Source organism: Phycodurus eques, chromosome 16, assembly GCF_024500275.1.
Source record: "Phycodurus eques isolate BA_2022a chromosome 16, UOR_Pequ_1.1, whole genome shotgun sequence".
In the NCBI taxonomy this organism is placed as follows: Eukaryota; Metazoa; Chordata; class Actinopteri; order Syngnathiformes; family Syngnathidae; genus Phycodurus; species Phycodurus eques.
This window is the reverse complement of record NC_084540.1, coordinates 20,467,391-20,487,073: the sequence shown is the minus strand read 5'-3', so window position 1 is coordinate 20,487,073 and position 19,683 is coordinate 20,467,391. Positions and strand designations below refer to the sequence as shown.

The 19,683-nt window shown below is 43.9% G+C and overlaps 2 protein-coding genes across 2 annotated transcripts in view; both read left to right on the top strand.

The window, feature by feature from the left end:
- The first annotated feature begins 31 nt into the window (after nt 1-31).
- usp36 (ubiquitin specific peptidase 36) lies at nt 32-16,281 on the top strand. Its single transcript, XM_061701424.1, has 20 exons — nt 32-115; nt 3,862-4,127; nt 4,245-4,460; nt 6,446-6,556; nt 7,447-7,549; nt 7,617-7,684; nt 7,765-7,835; nt 8,639-8,721; nt 8,812-8,923; nt 9,009-9,149; nt 10,000-10,100; nt 10,180-10,318; nt 10,695-11,063; nt 11,206-11,433; nt 12,334-12,440; nt 12,665-13,264; nt 14,237-14,433; nt 14,522-14,707; nt 15,380-15,495; nt 15,686-16,281. The coding sequence occupies exons 2-20, from the start codon at nt 3,875-3,877 to the stop codon at nt 15,815-15,817; spliced, it is 3,333 nt and encodes a 1,110-aa protein (XP_061557408.1). The 5' UTR covers nt 32-115; nt 3,862-3,874; the 3' UTR covers nt 15,818-16,281.
- A 56-nt stretch (nt 16,282-16,337) lies between these two features.
- The window catches only part of cyth1a (cytohesin 1a), a 36,767-nt gene continuing 33,421 nt past the window's right edge, over nt 16,338-19,683 (top strand). Inside the window, exon 1 of the mRNA XM_061701492.1 lies at nt 16,338-17,929. Within this exon, the coding sequence (XP_061557476.1) occupies nt 17,911-17,929 (19 nt within the window). The 5' untranslated portion in view covers nt 16,338-17,910. The remainder of the gene's footprint in view (nt 17,930-19,683) is intronic.

Below are 19,683 nucleotides of genomic sequence, written 5' to 3'. Positions count from 1 at the left end.
GTCAAACTGGTCACCGCCCTCTCATCATGCAGCATGGGCGAAAACAGCACCAGACCGACAAGCGACATCTGAGGAGCGGACCGCTCCGTTTTCCAGGCTTTTGAGCGCTTCAAAGGTGAGGCCGCAAGAGCTTTTAGAAATGAAAATGCTTTTTATTTATTTATTTTTGCTCGGGTTTCACTTGAGTGATGTCATTCGGGGTTGCTGGACGCTCACCACATTGCAGCAAAGCGAGGGGGCACTCGAAGCCTCTCCGCCACGTTAAGTTAGCCGACTGGCTAATTAGCCACCGCCGTCCTCATCTTGAAATGCAAACTCTCTATTCGACTTCCCGACATGAATGGCAAAATAATCACCCCACGGGGGCTGTGAGCGTTAATCCCGGCACGTCTCGTCGCCCTTCCGACGCCGTGTAATGTCGACATTCGTTCTCGGTTGAGGTTAGCAAGCTAGCATGCTAACCCCTCGCTAAATGGCCCGACACGTCCCGGTCAAAGAACACTTGACACTGCCGAGGTGAAAATGAGAAAAGCCCTTTTTAAGAAAGTTTAGGGGGGCGCGCGATTAATTGAATGTGTAACAAGGGAAATTTTTGTTTAGTTTGAATTTTTTCCCCAGCTGACAGCTGGAGCTGACCGGTCAGCGAGTCAATGCATTGACGCGATTGGTGACGACATTGGCAACCATTGTCATCTAGGTACTCTATTGCGACAAAGTCCTTTCAGATTGTATAGCTGTAAGCATCAATGTAGCCGTATACATTGACATCTCAATCAATTGGAATATGATTGAAAAGTCAATTTATTTCAGTAGTCATGGATTGGATAGCTAGATTAAACGGGAAAATTCCTGCCAAATTTTTACATTAAGAGTCGTTTTCATTTGCTGTAAGATATAATCATCAAAATTATACATCTATTTAAAAAAATATCATGAAATACTTCACTTTGAGTGTGTGTAGTGCACCGCTATCATATGAGTTTCACTTTTTGAATTGAACTACCTAACTAAATTAGGGATTTGGTACTATTCTAATTTATTGCGCTGTACCTGATTTTAGGGATTCGGCCCACCATGCAAGTCTACAAACTAGCAGTGTAAATTATCGGATTTTAATTGATTCCATTTCCCCTTATAGAAAAAGTAAATGACAGGGATGTAATAAAAAAAAAAACTTTCTTCCTGCCCCCTCTTTTCTGGGATTTGCTTTACAGTAACCCACTTTTCGGGGATGGGGATAATAATTAAAAAAAAATTAAAATAATTGACACCACCCCTCAAAACAGTTTGTAATTCTGTATAGATGCCAAAAGATGGCGGCAAAGCACTTAACACGAAGAGGATCATAAAGCATCAACACCATGCATCTAGCATGTACACAATAATGAAACCATGTTACATAAATGACTTGCATTATTCAGCACAAACAAACCACCTTCATATGAGGCACATCAATTGTCTTAGCGAGCATACTCGTCTAATTACACTAACACAAACTGACATAATGTCACATGGGTAAACAAATACGCGCGCAAGCTATTAACACAAACACTGTTAATTCATTAAACACCTCTTGGGATTTACACACAATAGCAAATACTGTAAATAAATCAATTATGTACATCTAACAACAATACCAAGATTCTACCAGAATGTACGAAAGACATAATTTTATTGCTAAGTCCTGAGCACAAAACATTGAATGGATGAGATTTTCAGCAAAAAGTGGAGGTTAGGTCAAAAGAGAGGCACATTTGCGAATTTCAACAGTGAAAAGGCGGAGGTTCACTGTATGTCTCCTGATACAAAATAAGATCTGAAACGTAAGTTTTTTTTTTTCTAGCACATAGCTCGGGTCAAAAGTTTCCAACGTCGATGAGTGATTCCTTTTGCAACATCTTTGTTGATGATCAGCGCAAATGAATCTGCGATTGCCTTCCATTAGGCTCTTAAGAGTCTGAAGGAAAGTAATGTGAAAATAATTCAGCTCGTGTTGTTGTCTCTTTCTTCGCGGAATTTAGTCGAAAGTTGATCTTTTGGAAAAAAAAGAAGTCACTCCGGGGCTCTGAAAAGTCGCGAAGTTGACTATGCTGATTGTGCTTTTGTTCACAAACTCTTCATTGTTCACAGCTAGAAAAAACATTTTGAGCAATAAACTCATATATATATATATATATATATATATATATATATATATATGTATAATAACGACTTTTGGTCTGTGGAGCATTTTATAAAAAATGACAGTAATTGAACAAGCTTTGTAATTTTTATGTTAAGGCCCTTTTTGCAATGTGTAAGTAAGGATAAAAAAAGAGTAGCAAGAGTTGCAATTTCTGAAGCTTGATTCTGCACAGTTTTCATTTAGTTTTGTTATGTAATATCATTTATATAAGCACGGCAGACTGATGAATTGAAAATTATTCAATTCCGTGCCTTTGTGCATTAATGTTTGCCTTTTTAAAGCCCCTTGAATAACCAATTAGTTGCAATTAAAGGGTGACTGTTATCTTGCATAACAACGTCGTTGGCGCTACGGTGCCGGGTCGGGCATCGTGCCCTTGGGCTGCGTGTCATCCTTTGGCTCTGTGTCGGCGGCGTGTGAAGGTCGCCTAGTCCTTGTGCATCTGTTCATGCCTCTTTCTTTCTACCCCCCCAACCCCACCCCCCTTTCCCCCACTCTAGTGACGACATCCGTCCTCCGTGATGTCTTTTCAGGCACTCTATACAGCAGTGGAATGATGTGGGAAAAGAGAGTCTAGTTAGATTTGATGTCGAGCACTATCATGCCATGCTTTATGATTATTAGATGACGGGTAAACCCTTGTTTTGGTCAGCGTACTCTCGGGTTTTAGTGCATTCGGTTACATTGTATCTAAAGGAGATAGTAGCCCTACTTCAACCGGTACAATAAACAAGCCGAATCTGGGGCTTTTCGGTTTATGATAGTCCCGACATACAGCGTCTTGATGCTAACAAGCGGCATGCAGTGAACTAGCACTTCATGTTTTTCATCAGGTCATTTATGGCTCAGAAGTGTTTTTTATGCAAATATAAATGTTAATTATGACTTTACTACTGTGTTAGCGTAGGGTGGTGATAAACTACTTATGGTGCTGCAGTCGGAAGGGAACTCCATCATAAACCGAGGAACCCCTGTACAGTTAACTGAATAATTTGATGACACAAAAGCTCAAAGTAAAATCTCTGCTACGAAGCTTCGCGAGGATCATTATTCCACGACGATGAATGTTTCTGCAGGTGCTAGCAACAGTCGGTGTATTAATAAGTTGATGCGATGGCGGCGAGCCAGGAGGAAAGAGTCTGTAAAAGAACGAGAATGTCCAAAGTTTGGGATCATTTCACACTTGACAACGAAGACAATGGTAGCTCATCCCTTTTTTTGACAGCCAAGTAGTTAATGTAGGCCTGGATGATATGGTTTTAAAATGAAATCCCTCATTTTTTTTCTCTCCAAAAATCGGATTTATCCCCAAAAATCTGATTTACTCGATCTACTCACTTTGGGTTCTACAGTCTTTAAAAATACTTGCAGCAGACTGTTTTGTTGCTCATTGTCTGATGCTGCAAAACTGAACCAAATCCAAATGCGGGACGGAAACAGTGCATCGGCAGTTTAAGTAAGCTGCTAAAGAAGAAGAAGAAATCATTTTGTTTTTTTCTTTGAGGGGAGTCAAGGTGATCCCACAAAAAAACGATATATCGAATCATTCGATTAATTACGAAGCCCTAAATTGACATTGAACCAAGCGTGTTGTTACTGGCAAGTAGTGCTTCCATTTTTCCCTCGTTTGCTTCCTTCCATCCCAAACCATTAATTGACTTTTCGCTTCTTCTCAGTGATGTTCCAAGAATGCCGATCGTGGACAAACTCAAGGAGGCGCTAAAGCCCAGTCGAAAGGAGTCGGGCGATGACGGCGATCTGAACAAGCTGCTGGCCTCGTCGGCCAAGAAGGTGCTCCTGCAGAAGATCGAGTTTGAGCCCGCCAGCAAGGGTTTCTCCTACCAGCTGGACAGCCTGAAGAACAAGTACGTGATCCTCAATCCCAGGAATGAGGACGCCGCCGGGCAGAAGGCGGCCGAGCCCCTCCAAATCAAGAGGCAAGGTAAACAAACGGAGCGCTTTGGTTTACATTCACCATTGTACCCTCATAATGCACACATTTGTGCTTTACAGTATATAATGATCTTTTTATAATGAATTTGAGTGTGTGCGGTTTCAGAGAACACGGTCGAGGGCCAGGGCGACGGCATCGCCGCGCCGCAGAAAATGCTCTTCCCGGCCAACAAGCTGACCCTCAAGTGGGAGCGGGTGTACAGGGTGGGGGCCGGCCTCCACAACCTGGGCAACACCTGCTTCCTCAACTCCACCGTGCAGTGTCTCACCTACACGCCGCCGCTCGCCAACTACCTGCTCTCCAAGGAGCACAGCCGCGCCTGTGAGTTTTTCATCCCAAACGTAGCCCAGAATTGGTGGGTTTCTTTGCCCTTGTAGCAGACCTCCATCCATCAGTTTATTTTCTGTGGCGCTTTTCCTCATCGGGGTTGTGGGTGAGCAGAAGCCTATCCCAGTTCATTTTGGGTGAGAGGTGGGGCACACACTCGACTGGTCGCCACCCAATCGTAGGCAAACAAGCATTCACACTCACGGACAATTTCGAGTCTAAAATGAAACTAGCATGCATGTTAAGTACGCGGATTAAACCCACACAAGCATGGGGAAAACATAAAAAGATGGCAAAGGTGGTCCTGAGCTGAGATTCGAAACCGGGACCTCTTTAACGTGAGGCAGATGTGCTAACCACTTGGCGCACCGTGCAGCCTAACATGAAATTATAACATAATTGCTGCGACTAAATTTTTTTAAATATTTAATTTCCATCCATCCGCCCAGACTTCCCTCTCCCCAGCCACTTCATCCAGCTCTTCCGGGGGGATCCCGAGGCGTTCCAAGGACAGCCAAAAGATGTAGTCTCTCCGGCGTGTCCTGGGTCGCCCTCGGGGTCTCCTCCCGGTGGGACCTGCCCGGAACACCTCACCGGGGAGGCGTCCAGGACACCTCACCGGGGAGGCGTCCGGGAGGCATCTGAATCAGATGCCCCAGCCACCTCATCTGGCTCCTCTCGATGTGGATGAGCAGCGGCTCTACTCTGAGATCCTCCCGGATGACCGAGCTTCTCACCCTATCTCTAAGGGAGAGCCCGGACACCCTGTGGAGGAAACTCATTTCGGCCGCTTGTATCCAGGATCTTGTTCTTTTGGTCACGACCCACAACTCGTGACCATAGGTGAGGGTAGGAACGTAGATCGACCGGTAAATTGAGAGCTTCGCCTTTCGGCTTAGCTCTTTCTTTACCACAACGGATCGATACAAAGTCCACATCACTGCTTACGCTGCACCGATCCGCCTGTCGATCTCCCGTTCCATTCTTCCCTCCCTCGTGAACAAGACCCCAAGATACTTGAACTCCTCCACTTGGGGCAGGGTCTCATCCCCGACCTGGAAAGGGCACGCCACCCTTTTCCGACTGAGGACCATGGTCTCAGATTTGGAGGTGCTGATTCTCATCCCAGCAGCTTCACACTGCTGCGCACTGCTCCAGTGAGAGTTGGAGATCACGGCCTGATGAACCGGGAACGAGTCCGACTTACTGCCGGATATGGGGACCAAACTCTTGACAGCCCGTATCAGGGGGTTCGGTACCCCATACTCCCGAAGCACCCCCCACAGGACTCCCCAAGGGACACGGTCGAACGCCTTCTCCAAGTCCACAAAACACGTGTAGACTGGTTGGGCGAACTTCCACGCACCCTCAAGGACCCTGCCGAGTGTGTAGAGCTGGTCCACTGTTCCACGGCCATGACGAAAACCACACTGCTCCTCCTGAATCTGAGATTCAACTTCCCGACGGACCCTCTTCTCCAGCACCCCTGAATAGACCCTACCAGGGAGGCTGAGGAGTGTGATCCCCCTGTAGTTGGAACACACCCTTCGGTCCCCCTTCTTAAAAAGGGGGACCACCACCCCAGTCTGCCAATCCAGAGGCACTGTCCCCGATGTCCATGCGATGTTGCAGAGGCGTGTCAACCAGGACAGCCCTACAACATCCAGAGCCTTTAGGAACTCCGGGCGAATCTCATCCACCCCCGGGGCCTTGCCACCGAGGAGCTTTTTAACCCCCCTCCAAGGACTCCAAAAAGGGTGGGTACTCTCAACTGCTGTTTGGTGCACCGGCACAAACAACAGTCAGGGCCCATATTATGTTGAAAACAATGACTTTTTAGCTTGTAGTTGGTGTCACTCTAGGACAGACGTATACAAATAAAGTACGCTTTACATTTTGGATATATATGCACACGTATCAATACTCTAGTAAGAAATTTCAATGTAATGATTAATTCTGCGCTTTTTGCTTTCTTTCAGGCCACCAGTCGGGTTTCTGTATGATCTGCGTCATGCAGAACCACATCATCCAGACCTTTGCCAACACGGGAAACGCCATCAAGCCCGTGTCCTTTATCAGAGACTTAAAAAGTAAGATCACCGCCTTCACTAGATCTTGTTTTGGTTGATGGCGTGACGCACCGCTGTGACATCACACTGCAGTACATTAGACGAGCGCATGCCGGGGAAGGAATGAATGGCCGGCGAATGGGGAGAGGGGGAGCTGAGGTGTTAGCTTAGGTGCGGTCTCAAAGGACCGCCCCACAAAAAAAAAAAAAAAAAAAAAAAAAAAACGTCCCTCGCTACCTGCTTGCAGCTGCAGTCTCCATAACCACCGCCCACCCCCACCATCTTTCCATCTAGTGCCCTCTCTGTCTCCTTGTGACTGCAGACTTGGATGCTTTAGCACAAAAATGCTTGTGACAAGACTGTTAGGGAAAAACAACAACTACATGTCATCACTTTTGAATTATTTGGGGAAAATAACAGCTGGACGTGACTTATTGCTGTTTGTGTGAAAGGATGCTTTGCTGGGAATGCGGTGATGAGCGCATTAAATATCGACCAGCTTTGTACTCTTTTCTCCCCCTTGTGCCTCCAAGAGCGGCTTGAAGCTTTCTGAGCTACATTAGCGCTAATGCGATAAAAACACTAAGTGACTGTAAATGTTTCCTTATGATTATCTTTTTTAATGTTTTTATTTTTTAAAGTACGGGTTGCAAAAACATCCTGGGTGGTTACTCAGAAAAGGGTTCCCCAAATCTGCTTTGAAGTATGTTGTTGTGGCATTATACAATGATTAATTGTGCTCTTTTGGCAGTCATGAATGAATGACCATTCTGGACACCACACTCATGCCCTAACTTTTATTATGCTTAATAGTGGAATGAGAGCTTGCACTTCAAAATATTGTATTACAGTGGACAATTTATTCAAACATGCTGGTTTTTTTTTTTTTTTTTTTTTTTTTTTTGGTGCAGAAATTGCCCGACATTTCCGCTTCGGTAGCCAGGAGGATGCGCACGAGTTCCTGCGGTACACCATTGACGCCATGCAGAAAGCCTGTCTCAACGGCTACCCAAAGTAAGACCTTTTGTTTGTCTCTTCTCTTTTTTTCAACAACAAATATTGGTTGAAAATCTTTGTGTAGGCTTGACAGGCAGACGCAGGCCACAACGCTAGTGCACCAAATCTTTGGAGGTTACCTGCGGTCCAGAGGTATTGATTGTTTCACAGCAACATGTCTCACAGGACTACTAGTTGATTGATAAAGGTATTTCTGTTTCATCTCTTTGCAGTGAAATGTTCCATTTGTAAAAGTGTGTCCGACACATACGACCCTTACCTAGATATCGCTGTGGAGATACGGGTATGTTCCAACATACATTCTCATACAGTGCCGTGAAAAAGTATTGGCCCCCTTTTCAAATTCTGATATTTTTCCATAGTTTCTACACTTTGTTACATGATTATCAAACAAATGTAAATATCAGACATATAAACCCAGGTGTACTTAAAATAAATAAATTTAAATGGTGACTATTGAAAGTTACCTGGCCCTGTGTGAAAAAGGCATGGCCCCCGAAACCTAAGAACTGGTTGGGCCACCCTCAGCGGCAACAACTGAAAGCAAACGTTTTCTGTAACTGGCAATGAGTAACAGTTTAACAGTAATTTAAAGAATAATTTTAACACAGGAAATATGAGTTAATTTGTTTCAGGCTCAAATCATAACAATCATACAGCCGTTATTAACAGTAAAGGTGATGTTTTAATCAAAATTTAGACATAACTGTAATGCAAGTATTGAGAGATGTCTACAACTGTATAATAAAACAAAACAAACATTAAGTCAAATAATTCTCATGCAAGACCACACCATTTCACCTTGCAAAAAATATAATTGAAGCTTCAGCTGTTATTGGTGTGAAGGGAGAATAATACTTGATGTGGTTACCATCATACCCTGACCTCAACCCTATTGAGAACCAGTGGAGCATCCTTAAAAAGACAAATAATTTAAAGAAGAAGACAAATGGAAGGCCAGCAAACGTTTTAGCACTTTTCTAGATTTTTCAACTTCATAACAGGTCTTTTAGGATAACTTGGAATTTATATTTGCTTGCAATGTATTAAACTTACTGTCGCAACATTGTTCTATTTGTCTTTTAGCAAGCTGTCAACATTGTGCGAGCCTTGGAGCTTTTTGTTAAACCTGATGTTTTGAATGGAGAGAATGCCTACATGTGTGCCAAGTGAGTCCAAAACCAGGTGTATATGTGGTCTGTTCCCATTTAAGATGAGTGAAGAGCAAGCCCCCCCCCCCGTTCCCTGTCCCCTTGCAGGTGCAAAAAGAAAGTGCCGGCGACAAAGCGTTTCACCGTCCATCGAACATCAAATGTGCTGACGCTTTCCCTCAAGAGGTTCGCCAACTTCAGCGGAGGGAAAATAACAAAGGTCAGCAAATAATTCTTCAAGTTTGAAGGACTGCTCCAGTTTTTCTGTATATCTCATATTTCCCTCTTTTGTGCCTATTTTGTAGGATGTTGGCTATCCAGAGTTCCTCAACATCCGTCCCTACATGTCTCAGAGCGCAGGCGATCCCGTCATGTACGGCCTCTACGCCGTCCTGGTTCACTCCGGCTACAGCTGTCACGCCGGACACTACTACTGCTACGTCAAGGTGTGACCATTACATACGTGAGCGTCATCGTAAAAAAAACAATACAATTAACAAAAGCCTGTGATGAAATTTGTGTTCATCCTAAATTCTCAAAAGGGTCAACCCTCCTATTAAGTTTTTGTACACTAAAAATATTGATTGGTCGAATTGACCCGCTGCATGTTCAAGACGTTATATTTATCTTATTATGGTTGTTGTGTTGTTAAAAATAAATACTGTGCCATATAGAAATATATGAAAACACAGTTTATGATGATAAAATAATGGTGGGTTTGGTAGCAAATCGCTGCAGTGTCGTAGCCTTTTCGGGTACAGTAATGTTTACTTTCACTGTGGTTTCCGAAATGGCTTTTTCTTGAGTTTTAAACTAATATCTTAATTTAAGAGGAGGCTGAAAAAGCTAGCTCGAATGCTGCAGCACACTGCTCCCTCGTGGCGTGCCCTATGCACTACAGCACTGAGTCTACTATACTCATACACTGGACGAAGCGCATTTCGATTTGTTTAATGGGTTAGTTTTCAATGGAAATGACAAGCTTTTTGAAGCCTTTCTTCCTTCTTTTTAAGAAAAACGTCCATGTCCAAATGAATGAATCCCCCATCTTCTGAATCTGTAGATAATGTTAAAATGATCTTGATTATTCTAGAAGGTACCAAGATCCTTTACAGTGGTGCAACAAATTAGGGCTGGGCGATTAATTGAAATTTAATTGTGATTTTCGTTTTGGCTTCTCATGATCATTGTTGGATTACATTGTGGTTATCATTTCTTTGTTTGACCCATGGTAGAATGGAATACTATCTATTTTACTTTGAGTTTAATTATTTTATCTGTCTTGTGTTGGTCTAGGCAAGCAATGGACAATGGTACCAAATGAACGACTCCATGGTGCACTCTAGTAACATCAAGGTGGTCTTGAACCAGCAGGCTTATGTGCTTTTCTACCTGAGGTGAGAAGCTGTGCACAACTGCAAGACTCAGTAACGTCTTTATACTATTTGACTGATTTGTTGTTTCTCTTTATTGAAGGATCCCAGAAACAAAGAAGAATGCAGACGGGCACATTGGCAAACAGGGAATGTTGCATTCTGGGAAGAACAGTGTTTCGTCAGAGCAAATAAAACGGGTCAATCTAAACGGACCGCTCTCTTCCCCGCAGGTCACAAAGGTACATCCCTCATAGACATGTGAAACCAGTCTTTTTGAGGGCAGCCTTTATTGTGAGTGGATGACGTATTTGGAACACTAATCATAGTTTGAATATTTGTTTATTTAGCCAAGGCGCATATTTTTCTTTAGAGAAATCTCATTGCACACCAAATAAATGTGGATACACAGATGAATTGTACATTTTGCCATCTAGCGGAAGAGCATTTCATTGTTCTGCATGTCGCTGGCATATAGAGAGTTTGAATTAGAATCTTTTTCATCGCAAATTGTGTTGAACAAAGATACGTTCTCGCGACGGCACAGTGGTTGGGAATCACCGCATTGGAGGGATGTCCTCTCTTTGAGTGAATACGGTTTTTATGTCCGTTTGACAGAAACTTGAGCCAGCGCAACTGCGTAAGATCCAGTCCATGGATGGCGGTTTGGGCCTGCCGGTCGCCAGAAACGGCACGAGCAGCCAGCCGCCGCCCCAGCCCCGACTCTCCGGCTGGACGTCGTCTTCCAACGGCGCCCCCAAGCTGTCCAGCGGGCCCACGGTTATCGAGGAGCCCTTCAAGAAGCTGAAGAAGCCAGAGAGTCAGAGCCAGTCGCGCTGCGGCACGCCGACGCCGTCCCACAGCAACAGCAACGGCGTCGGCAGGGCGGACGGAGACAAAAAGCAAGACAGCGGCAGAGGCCTCACTGCGTCTACCTCATTCAAGTCTCTGTCCGACTCCTCCTTCGCCGACACCGCCGAATCCAAGGTAAGTCAACTGTCGCTCCATTGCTTTCAAGCGGCCGGAGTGCTGTACCGTATGGATGAAATTGTGCTGTCGTCTGTTGTGTACAAACTAATGTATGTGCCACGTTTGTGCGTGCATGTTTGCTCATCATTCTCTTAACCAGGACACCGCGAGTCCGAAGAGCGCGCCGGCAGGAGGTGCTCCCTCTACCTCTCGCAAAGCTTCTAGCGTCACGGCGTCTCCCGTCAAGAGCGTGGAGCGCTCGCACAGCGCCGAGGAGCAGAAGATGGTGAAAACGAAACCCCCGGCCCTCAACAACATCACGTCGGAAGCCAATGGCAGCACCATGTCGCCGCCGCCCGCCAAGAAGCTGGCGCTGTCGGCCAAGAAGGTGAACGACATTTCCATCCGTGCTGATACAGCAGAACAGCGGTTCTCAAACATTTGACACCAAATACCACCTCAAAAAAACGGAATTCCAGTACAGTCAATCCCCCCCCTCCATCACCATAAGTGAAATCCGTAACATAGAAATACCCTACCTAAATAAACCCTTGGCATGTCTTTAAACACACTTATAAAACAATGCAGACATTTAAACACAATGTACTGAGAGAGTGCAGGTGCAAGGGATGACAAAAATATTGTCCAAACATAAGAGAAAACAAAAAAAAATCTGCGATATAGCAGGACAGCGAAGTGTGAACCGCGATTTTGCGGGGTTTTACTGTAGTCATAGGCACAGTTGAATGGCATTTTTTTTCTACTTAAAAAATTGTGACAATTGTCTGAAAACGTTACTTTTTTGTGTAATGAGTCTTATTTTAATTAGTTTTGACGAGAAATAAGACATAATCTTGGTAAGCTTTTGAGTTCTTGCAGTGTATGGAATTGAATATATGAGCAGCATTAAGAGTAGTCAGCAGCGTTGTCGTTTTAAAATCAAGTCAGATCTCAAAGGAACTGTTATGAGAGACTAAAAACATTGCATCGCTCCTCCCAATGTGACTCAGTAGAATGATGTCACATGAACATATCCTTCCTTGTGAATGTAACGGTCTGATCAACCACACAGTCAATATAGTTTATCTTCTTTTCCTTTTTTACCTTCTTTTTTTTCTAACCATTTCTAATTGTTCTCTGCCATGCCCCCCTTCCTCTTTGCTCCTCCATCTTTTCCTGCCATCCCCCCTTCCTTTATTTAATTTAATTCTCTCCTTTTTTTTTGTCACATTCATGGCTACTTTTTTCTTTTAGACCACCAAGTTTTTATTTTTGTCGATAACTGCAGGCTCGCAGTCGGAGTCTGAGCAGCATTGAGGCTCTGCGGCGACTGTCCGGCGACCCCCTTCATCCAAATCACCCTAACCACCCCGCCGCTACGCCTAACACTCACAGGTAGGAAGTTTGTTGTCTGTTTTAGTTTATTTGGGAAGGAAAAGCTTACGGAAGGTAAAATTCATTTCACCTGTAAAAATCATAATGCATTTTAGTTCATCTTGAAATTACACCCCAAAGGCCAATTTGCCAAACGTTTTGTGAGCATCGTAAGTGGAGGGAAAAAAACCCTCCACAAAATGCATAATAAAAACAACAAATTGACCAAGTTACTCTTTTCCCAGAGCTTCATCGCATTCCCCGGAAAACCATTCATCTCCTTTGAAATGGTTCCATCTCGCCATGCCGCTCACGCCGCACGCCAGCCCGTCTCTGAACGGCTTCCACCATCCTGCGCAAAACAGCCCCGAGTCCTCCCACCAGCCCCAAGAAGAACCAAACGTCCCTCCGACTCAAAACGTCAACCAAAAGAAGAAGAGGAGAAAGAAGCGGCGCCACTCCGAGGTGGAAGCCGACGCGGGCGCGGTGGCGAAGGCGCCGTCCAACCTCGCCGGCGAAAAGAAGAAAAAGAAGAAGCGAAAGAGAGAGCAAGACGACGGTGAGAAGACTGAGCCGAGAGAAAGTGCCCCGTCCCATCTGGATCCGTCCAAGCAGGAAGAGGACGACTGGTGCCAGGGCGGCATTTGGAGTCTCTCCCGCCCTCAGGTAGCCGAGGAGCCCAAACAGAAGCGAGACTCCGCCGCGGAGGTCACATGTCAGACCAACGGGAAAGAACATGCGGTCGACTGTGGGTTGTTGAAGAAGAAGAAGAAGAAAAAGAAGAGGAAAAAGGTGACGCTGAAAGCTCCGCAGGACACAAGTTCACCGTGTGTCGCATCAGAAAGGTGAGAAAAGAACTTATGTATTTGCTCAACTGCAGCAGTATCAGAGAGGAGGACAATAGGCCCGAGGTGTTTTATACCCAGGACTTTTAACTTCTTGTTGCCAGTCAATCACAGGGAACATTTAGACAAAAAAATCAAATTCACAGCTTTGGTCAGTTTAGAGTCTTCAGTGAGCCTAACATGCATGTTTTTGGTACGTTGCTGCAGATTAACTCATCACTTGGTGTAGAAATAAGGAGGGAAAAGTGCGTTAAAGTCAGAGGTTGTCTAAAGTTTGGGCTAATTTCACACTTAGAAAACAAGATCAACTGCAGGGTGTACTGCCAAGCAAAAATATGTAATGTACCACAAGATGCTGTTGATGAGTGCCAAAACAAAGTACTGATGTTAATTTAATATGTCCGACCACTGCTAGTTAGAATGTATTGTACTTCCCCCACAGGAGGTCCGGGACAGACACAACTGTCGCTTTATTGAACAAAAGCTAATAAAATAAACGTACGGAGCGCATACATACACAAGCTGCTGGCGCCCAGGCATTTAACACGCACACTGGCTAACAGTTAGCCACTTAACAGCCGCAAACTCACCTGAGCTCACGACAGCCAACTCTACACTCTCATTGGCTGACTCCCATGTCACTCACCGGGCCAGGTCCCATCTTTTAAAGCCACGTACACTCAAAGTCACAAATGTTAGTGTGGAACGTGAGGATGGTGACTCCCCAAGTGGACGATAATAATACCTCAAGCTCACATGCACGTTGTTTAATAATGCAAAGCACATCTTAAATTTAAGTTTTTGTCACAAGTGGTAGGAACCAAAGATGATTTACTTTTTTTTTTTTTTTTTTTGTCAATGGCCAGGCACTCCAGACACACAACTTTGCGTATATAAGCAAATAAAAAGTCAGTTTTCCATTATGTCTCATTTAACCATCAAACCATTTTGAATTGACATCTCCCCCCGCAGCCGTACCGAGGCCGCTGCCGATCCGAGCGACGAGATCGTGCTCACAAAGAAAGTGAAAGTGAAGAAGAAGAAGAAGAGGCTGAAAGAAGAGGACGAAGAGAGTCAGCCTAGCTCGGAGGGAAAGAACGACGACGCAGCGGAGCCCCCGCCCAAAAAGAAAGCGGCGGGGGGTGAAAAGCCACGCAAACGGAGCACGGGTACGCACATGCGTCCAAAAAGAAGCAAGAGGAAAAGTAGAAAAAAAGTAGCATGTTGTTGAGTCAATCTGTTTCTGTCATTTTGCAGCCTCTGTGGTGGTTTGGGACAGCCAGGTGAAGGACGGCTACAGGCGTTGTCAGGCGCCAGCGAGCGACGCGTCGGGAGAAGCCCTGGCGCGCGCCGTCGCTCGCGGGTCCTGGGACGGCAAAAAGAGCAGCGACGTGGTGGAGGAGCTGCTCCGGAACGCCTCGGACAAAGCCTACGGCGCTAGCGGTGAGACCGGTCTGTCGCCAGATTTGAGGTTCACCAATTCAGCGTACGACGGTGCCTTAAAACAAGAATTTCATTTGTTCCGTCACCACACCTCTATCTCAAATCATCTTTCCCCATTGAAATGAATTGAAAAGCCATTTCATCCTCCCATAGAAGACAAAAAAATTGTCGGACTGTTTTCATGAGAAAAATAGTGATGACATACCCAAATAGCATTAAACTGTTTTTGTCACACTGCATCAACGACGGATATACTGTACACGGACGGAAGTCTACAGTATAGATATAGACGTGTCAGCACGTCCCATCTCCTTGCAGAGAATAAAGAATATATGACCCTGAGTACTGTTATATTCAATGTGTTCCGATACCAGTAATGCGTTCCCCATTATGTGTTGGCATTAAGCTAGCGGACTAAAGTTTAACTCGTGTTTGTTTTAAATACACAACGTTTAATTCTCCTGGTTTCAAGTTGAGTTTGGCAGTAAACTGAAACTGGGAGTGGCATTAAACTTTTTGAAGAACGTGCTGCTTCTTGTGAGGTCACTCCCACCATGGAGTGCACCAGCTTGGTCACGGAACGAAATTAACTCGTCGACATTTTGTGGCTCGGCCCTTTTGACTGTCGTACCGTCCGTCGTTTTGATGCATTTTTTCTTTGTTCCGCTCTAGTCCTCAGTTGGGACGGCGACGTCTCCGCCATCAGTCGAGATGCCATCCAAGATGTCCGCCGTGCCAAGTGTGACACTGTGATCGACGAGTGGGACGAAGACTTTGATAGTGGGAAGGTGAGAGGAGCATTTGGCCTGTTTAGCTTTTTCTTTGGCTTTTTTTGTGTGTGTGATGCCACTATAGATGGTATCAGTCATGGCAAAGAGTAAAAAGGTGATGATAACCCTCATCTGAATGACTTTCCGTATGCCAAGAAAGGCTTTTCAAATTATCTTGTGCCTCGTCCTTCTGTTGCGGTATGACCAGGTGAAGAAAACAAAGAGCTTCAAGAGGGAAAAGTGGCGAGGCGGCAGCAGTATCTTCCAGAAGATCCAGGACCACCGCAACAAGTGGTCCGTGACGCCCGGCGGGAAGCGAGCCTTTGCCGGGCGTCGCTGACACGAGCCGACTGGAAACCACGACAACACCAAAAAACAACAACCTGTAACTCTTCCACTTTTTTGTTCTCAGTTGTGAATGAGCCAATCACAAACAATGGGACTGATGGACCACCATTTTGTATGCCCTGCTTCAGGCTCTTCTTTTTTCCCACGCTGTTTTGTCCCATTTTTAACACCTCTGTGCCACTGGATCTCTGCGTCAGATTCAGAGTTATATATATTTTGGGGGATTTCAAAATTGTGTTCTGATTTTATACTTATCTGCCAGTGTTTTATGTTGCAGTGCAGAGTGGCTAGTTTTTAAGGACCAGTTATTATTATTATAATTTTTTTACATTTTTTTTTTACCACCCAGGTCCACAATTTATGGAGCCCCAGACGTGACGTGGGCGGAGAAAGAGAATTCCATTGTGGCCACAATATAGATGTAATGTGTGCACAAAGGACAGTTTGGTAAGCAAATGGCGCGCACCTTCGCTAGGTTTAGCAAAGGTGCGCGCCATTTGCTTACCCAGACGTCCAGGTTGTTCACAAAACCCACAATTATTTTGTGCGGAAATATACTACTGTATTTCATGGCCACAAATTAGCATTTTGTGCTCACGCTATGTCTACCGTGGCCACAATTTAATTTTTTAAATATCTTTTTTTTGCACCCGCCCTATGTCATGTCAGGTTCGGCACAATTTTCTCCCCCCCGTTGCTTTATTATTATGTACAAGTTCATATTGAATTCAACCCCACTGTTCTGGTTGGTCAGCGCATTTGTTGGCGGGGGGAGTTTTTTAACTCCCGGTTCAACGTTGCACTTGTTCTTTGCCACGTGTTAGTTGAATTCATGAATTTGAGCTCTATGCAATTTGTTTTCCTAGCTGCCAGTCACCTCCCCAAACTGGACGGCGACTCAGGAAGCCATCCCGTTTGTACTGTCCGCCATTGCCACGTGACCGCAAGCGTTTTATATACGTCTAGCGTGCCGGGAAAACTAGACCAGGCTTTCCACAAAATGGGGTCATGTACTGTACAAATAACACAAAAGACGCTAATTTACAGCAAAAAAAACAAACAAATGGAACCCACTTCCCACAGTGTTGGGAACCCCCTGTACCAACATCATGACACAAAATGCATTTGAGTGTACAGTCCTCCCATACTGTAAAGATTTGCCCCTTCTTTCCATTCTAGAGATTTTGCCTTGAATTGGCTATATAAATATATATATATATATATATATAATAGTGTTATGACTATATGGAAAAGACATGTTTAATGGTTCAGTTGATGGGTGTTCGCCTGCACACGCGTTTTGTCGAGAGGCCGCACAGCCCCGAAACAGACTCACCGCATTGTGTTCGCACCTGTTGGAATTAAAATAAGGTGCAAGAAAATACCTTTTTTTTTTGTAAGATGCTGCTGCTGTTTTTTGTTTGATTGGGAGTCAATAAGTCATTTCATCCCCCTTTGTTCATTCCTTCCTTTCATACCATCCTTGTTTCCTTCCATCGATCATCCTCCTTTCCTTCCTATCCCTTCATTCCTTTCCATATTTTCTTCTTTCCTGCCCTCCATTCTGTCCTTCCCTCCTCTCCCTTCCTCAATTTTATTCCATCCTTCATTCCTTCCTCTCGTATCATGTTTCCTTGCAGCCGCTGGAGCTGTAACGAACGCAATAAAATAAAAGGACTGCAAATGCATTGCTCCGGACAAACTAGTATGGTAACATTTATCCGTTGCATTGAAAATGTAAGCATTAAAACAAAAACAAAAAAAACCGCCCAACTTTTTGCAAAGGTGAAGTTGGGGTGACGTCACGGAGGAGGTGGGCGGGGCCTGCTTGCGTGTCCGCCAACCGGCGGCGTCAGAAGTCAAGCTGCTCTCGTTTCGTCAACGCGTCCACAAAACGTGAGTTAGGTTGGGCTTGTTCTGTGTTTCGGAGTGAAAAGGACCAGGGTGAGGACCGAGGAGGCGGAGGACACGAGCGCGAGAGACCAAGCAGGTTTCCGGCTCGCTTCGGGCGGTTCGCTGACGGCCGCCGCCCCGCCGCCTTCCCCGGCCACTGAGACGCCCTCACGCCGCCTGAGGAGCACCACGATGGAGGGAGACCCTCCAGGTTTGTCCCCACCAACTCTCTACCATGCCACTTGCGATGTATATAGATATATCTTTTTTTTAAAAAAAATGAAATATGTTTTAATGTGATGTATTTGACGTCACACACAAAAAAGTTTGAATGTGATGTATTAGACGTCACACTGCAGATATGACGGCACGCTGCTACTGGAGTGAGCAGCTGATGCGTTGACAGGTGGAAATGATGCGAAACGGTTCATCATCGCGTGCTGAGGTTGGCGAGGCAATGATGGAAGCTTCTTATCAATTATGCATCACTTTTTAGTATTCGGTGTGCTTGCGGTGCGTCTCAAAATAGAGCAGCAGGAAGCAGTGGCCTCATTGCAACGTTTGCAGCTCATGCTCTAAAAAGAGAAAAAAAGTATTTATTTTATATACTGGCAGCATTTGTGTGTTCAATTTTCATACGTGTTTAAGTGTTTGTTATATTTTCTAATGTTTTTATGTTTCATAGCTACATTTCTAATATTCATTTTATTTTATATATTTTCCATTATTTTTATATACGACTATGCTGCAAAACCAAGTTGACCAGGAAAATACAGTATTCTGCATTTAAGTATACATACTGTGTATATTTTTCAATTATATTTGTAATAAGTATTTTTTTCAATTTATTTAAAAAAAATACATTTATTTATTTTGTTTTTATTTTTTAAATGTTATTGTTTGTTTTTTCATTTTATAATAAATTTTATTATATAAGTAATTATAGCAAAACCTCCAGTCGAACCTGACTATATAGTCCTGCATTTGAATATATGTATATTTTGAAATCTTTTTTTTTTCTTTTTATTCTTCAAATATATTTATTTGTTTCTTTTTGTATGCTAATTTTTTTTAAAAAACATTTTAGAATATTTATCTTATTGTTTTTTTTTTAATTGTATATTTTATTATAGAAGTACTTGGAGCAAAACCCCCAGTCGAAGCAGAAAATACAGTATCCTGCATATAAATATATACTGTATATTTTTAAAATAAAAGTTCAATAAATCTTTTCATTTTAATTATTTTTTTCATTTTAAATGTATTTTACTGTTTTTAAAATACTTTTAAGGATATTTTATTGTGTATACATAAAGATTCTATATACATGATTCCATTTTTACAGATACACACACTGTATATACATTGTGTATACATATTTTTATATATAGATTTTTTTGTAACTTTATCATTTTCATTTTATTTTTAATGCACTTTGATTTTTTTGATGATATTTTTGTCACCATTTCTTTAACGTCAACCGACTACGATAAAACAAAACTTCCAACGTAGGCAAATCTTTTGCGACTTGAGCACAGTGAGCATTTTTCTAATCCAAAGGATTAACTCCACAGGTGTGTTTGCTTTCTTTTTTTTTTTTTTTTTTGGGTTCCTCGACAACTGAACTACGGCAGCTGGTTGTGGTCACACTCGCGTGCCCACCCTCCAACATGACTGACATGCACAACGCGCGCACACGAATGCCGCCATGAACAAAAGCACAGTGAGAAGAGAGGAGCCGTCAAAGTTGCAGCTAGGCAGCCGAATCTCGGGACGACTCGTGCTGCGGATGCTAATAATAAAAAGATCAAAAACAAAAGTGCGACACAGAAATGAATGTTAAAAAGCGAGAGCGTCTCATTAGAATGCAGCGACGGTGGCCATCGGATGTTCTGACTGTAACAGTTTGATGCTGTCGTCTGCACATGAAGTCTATTTTTAGCGTTCAACCCGAGCCTGTCACGG

Coding starts and splice junctions, on each gene's coding strand:
- usp36 (XM_061701424.1), top strand. CDS start 3,875: ATGCCGATCGTGGACAAACTCAAGGAGGCGCTAAAGCCCAGTCGAAAG. Junction 7,550..7,616: donor TGTCTCAACGGCTACCCAAA/GTAAGACCTTTT, acceptor ATCTTTGTGTAG/GCTTGACAGGCAGACGCAGG. Junction 11,434..12,333: donor TGGCGCTGTCGGCCAAGAAG/GTGAACGACATT, acceptor CGATAACTGCAG/GCTCGCAGTCGGAGTCTGAG.